At 46.1% G+C, this 4,000-nt stretch overlaps 1 protein-coding gene across 1 annotated transcript; it reads right to left on the bottom strand.

The window, feature by feature from the left end:
* Window positions 1–916: 916 nt before the first annotated feature.
* On the bottom strand, window positions 917–3,957 carry LOC131011012 (protein PLASTID MOVEMENT IMPAIRED 1). Its single transcript, XM_057938747.1, has one exon. It carries the CDS (start codon window positions 3,675–3,677, stop codon window positions 1,182–1,184), a length of 2,496 nt encoding a protein of 831 aa, XP_057794730.1. The 5' UTR covers window positions 3,678–3,957; the 3' UTR covers window positions 917–1,181.
* Between the last annotated feature and the right edge of the window lie 43 nt (window positions 3,958–4,000).

The raw sequence follows: 4,000 nt of genomic DNA, 5'->3' as shown, positions 1-4,000 counted from the left end.
AAATCGCATATATAACTATCTTTTTGAGGAAGTATATATAACTATCTTATTTGCTCTATAGTTTAAGGTTTAATTTATCCTCCGAATTTGTTCGAAGCCCGTCTCATTGTATCCAATTATTTTTCTTTTTTAATTTAGCCCACGTTTGATTAGGTGTTTGTAGAGGTTGGAAAGAGATTCAATTAATTGAATCTATTACTTGTTGTTTGGTTTGAGTAATGAGTTAACCAATACATTTACTCGAGGGTAACTCAATCACCCAATTTGTTACCCCTCAAAATAGAGGAAAAACAAAAGAAATGGAATCCATTACTAATGATTCATTTTCATTGTTAAACCAAACACTCAATAAAAGTAATGATTATTATTACCATTCTACTCCTTTATTTGATTCTATTCTCTTTACATTACTCTACTTGAACCAAACGAGCACTTAGTATAGATGGGTAAGACGGCGGGTCAGGTTAGGCAGGGTCGACCCATTTGCATATATGTGGACATGTGGTAAGCTGCACGAGAGTGTTGTCCTATAAAATACTCTCTTCGTCTCACAAAAATATACTCATTTTGTTATTTTGGATCGTCTCATAGAAATATATCATTTTTTATTTTTACACACTATCCCACCACAATCATTTTACTTTTTTATCTTCGCTTTTCATAAAGTGATACCTCTTTTCCACTCACAATACACTTTGATCTAATATTTTTTCAAATTCGTGCCACTTTCAAATGAGTATGTTTTTGTGAGACGGAGTGAGAATCACAATGAGTGCATCTTATTATTATTTGAATCAAATAATTTCATATGAGAAATATACTCATGCTTATACTCAAATTAATATAACAGCAAATATAAGAAGTAAAAGCGATTATTTGTACAATTTTCCAAACAAAAAGAGTACAGCAGCAGATATATCAAGTGAAAAGTGGTAATCCTTCATGCAAACAGAAGCAAATTGTTACAACTTCCCAAACAAAAAATGTAACAGCAAATATATGAAGTAAAAGTGGCAATCCTTCTTGTATACATAAGCAAATTATTACTTCAATTTTCCAAACAAAGAAAGTATAGCAGCAAATATATGGAGTGAAAAGTGGGAAAAGTAAAATCCTTCTCCACCCTAACACAAAGAAAAAACTACACCACATTCTCAAATAAAAATCCACCCTCAAATTCCTCACTTTGTGTTGAACTTTACATCAGGATTTCTGATAGGTTTCAGCCACATATCTGCCATGACACGCGACGAGATGCTCCAGAGCACGTCCGGCCCCTTTGAGACAACGCGTCTCCCCTTCTTCCCCCCGGCCTTCCCCACCCCGTGTGCCACGAGCCACTGCAATGCAGTCAGCCTCTGCTTTTCCGTATCCCATCCTGTCCTCACCCCTCCACTCCTCACCTTCACCCCTCCCACTTGCAAACTCGACACCTTGTACCTCCTCTCCCCGTCCTCGGACCCCTCGTTGCAAGCTGCAGCGTGCATCAACGCCACCATAGGCCCTCCCACAGCCTCAAACTGCCTGATGGGGTCGCGGAGCTGGACTAAAACAGCCACTGTGATGGCCTCGGACTCCTGAGGCGCGTTGATCCACTCCTCAATCGCGACTGCAGAATCAAGAATGCTCCTCCCATCAAGTGGTGAGACATCAAATGGTGGCTCCTCCTTTGATATGTCTGCTTGAATCTTGAGAGCTTCAACTGCCATAGCCTCAATCTTTTGGAGAGAGAAGCCAAGAATGTAGTCCACTGTCACTGCCTCCTCACTCACATTCCAAATCCCACTTGCGACCCTCTCTCTCCTCCCACTGCTCATCATATTGGCCATGGACTTCACAGCTGCAATGGTGCGCGCTGCACTTGATTTGGCGCCCTCCTCGCTCCTCCTTCCTTGGATGATCGCGCTTGCAATGCCTTCAAACGCGACCTGCTCTGCTGTCTTTCCCGACAGCTCGTCCATGGCCATTGATGAGAGCAGCTCTGATGAGAGCTTCTCAAGGCCTAATGCAGCCATCTTTTGGAACAACTCAAACCCTGCCTTGTCTGATTGGATCACCATTGATTTGGACATCTGCATTGCTAGTTTTGGTGTCTCTTTCCTTCCCACAAGCGTGTTGAACGGGTTTGCAGCGGCTAGATAGCCCCCGTAACGTGTCTGCACCACGCAGCCTAATCCCTTGCCCAAGTCCGGCAGGAAAACCTCTGCCTCGGCACCCTCTCCCTCGTCGTAGCTGTTGAGTTTGAGAGCCTGCGTTCGAGCATCTTCAAACTTGGAATCAGAATCAGAATCATCATCATTTCCCCCAGCTTCAAGCATTGAGAGAAACTCCCTAGTTACTTTATCCTCATCTGCATCAAGTGCTTGCGAGGATGCTGTCTCCTCATCGACTTTGAGTGTCTTGTCATCTCCCATCATGGATTCAAGGGCCTTGATTTGCTGAGCAATGGAGTCAAGCTCATTCAATCTTGTGAGATGGGATTGATCTTGGACAATTTCCTTAACAACCTCACTTGAGACCGATCTCTTGTCTGAACTCTCCTCACTCTGCTCCTCCTCATTTTGGATCTCAACTCCCTTGTCCTCCACCTCAAAATCAAGAATGTCATGGTCATTGTCATCCACCTCTGGCTTGTGAACTGGAGGTGGAGGCGGGGGTGCTGGCTCATCAAGATTCAAGTCGTCCATAGCGAGATCTTCCGAGTTAGCTCCTTTCTGCGAGGGAGTCCAACTCTCGGCTCGACTTGTCATCCTTGGGCTGGGAACGCTGAAGGATGACTTGGAGTGCTTTCGGGCTATAGAAGGCGAGTGGGTCCGGGATTTCCCGGACCTCTGGCCTTCTGCCTGGCTATAAATGCCACTCCCTCCATCCTTCTCCATGATTTGGAAGCCTAGCTTCAAAACCAGCTCACCTCCTTTAGCCTTCCCAGAGAGGCTAAAGGTCGTGTCCCATTGCCTGATTCTCGTGCCCTGAAAGTTTTTCTCAATGGATTCTTGAATCAAACCACTCAAATCTACTGTTTTCTTACCAAAATCCAGCTCGTCAGCATCCACCGCGGCAACGTAGATGAGAAATGGCCTGGGCTCGAATTTCATGTGGGTCCCACTCCCAGTGGGCGGGGTGTAGTAGACGTGGCTTCTGATGAAGAGAGTTTCCTCGAAATCCGCAGCTCCTTGGGAGACTCTGGAGGGCATGGTTTGGACTCCGCCCTCTCTGGAGTCCTTTTTGCGGACGCAGACAGAGAGGCGGAGGCCGTTCATGGAGGCCGGCAGGCCCTGTACCGCCACCACCTCCACGGAGAAGAGGCAGCTCAGCTTCTGCATGCCTATGTGCGTCAGCGCTCTAATAGGCTTCCACTTCCAAATGCCTTTTTTCTCAGTGGGCGTGTCGCTAAAGAGGGGCTTAGCGACGGGGTCCTTGGGGCGGACGTCCTCTGTGTCCATCTTGGGCCTAGACCGCCACGGAGACAGGGACATCCGCCTCGACCGGGGCTTCGGGTTGAGGTTGAGGCCATCCTTATCGATCGGGGGGACGGCCTCCCGGGGGAGCACGAGGGAGGCGGTCCTCCGTGTTGTTGTGGATGTCACGTGACTCTGGTACAGGGAGTCGCTCAGGTCCTCCAGCTCTTGGAGGATTTGAGTGTTGGACTTTCTTGAATTTGGATACTCTGCCGCCATGGATTCTATTCCACACTTGTTTTTTCAAGTGGCTCTGTGTTTTGTTTTGCTTTCGTTTTTGGGTGTGTGATGATAAGTTGATGCTTGTCTGTGAGCCAGAAATTGGATTTGGTTGTATGTGTGAAGGATAAGGGTTCAACGTTGACATGCTGTGTTTCTCACATGCTTTCGAAATTACTAGATCACACAATTTATTGCAAGCTTTCATTGATTTGGAGAGCTTGTTTCTTTTTGCTATCTACTGCCAAAACCAATCAACCCACTCAATTTTACTCCACCCAAACCTAAGAGGAAAAGAGGCGACCTAAACTACATATGGATAT

Source organism: Salvia miltiorrhiza, chromosome 2 (assembly GCF_028751815.1).
Source record: "Salvia miltiorrhiza cultivar Shanhuang (shh) chromosome 2, IMPLAD_Smil_shh, whole genome shotgun sequence".
Taxonomy (NCBI): domain Eukaryota; kingdom Viridiplantae; phylum Streptophyta; class Magnoliopsida; order Lamiales; family Lamiaceae; genus Salvia; species Salvia miltiorrhiza.
This window is presented reverse-complemented; position numbering and strand designations above follow the sequence as displayed.

Coding starts and splice junctions, on each gene's coding strand:
- LOC131011012 (XM_057938747.1), bottom strand. CDS start 3,677: ATGGCGGCAGAGTATCCAAATTCAAGAAAGTCCAACACTCAAATCCTC.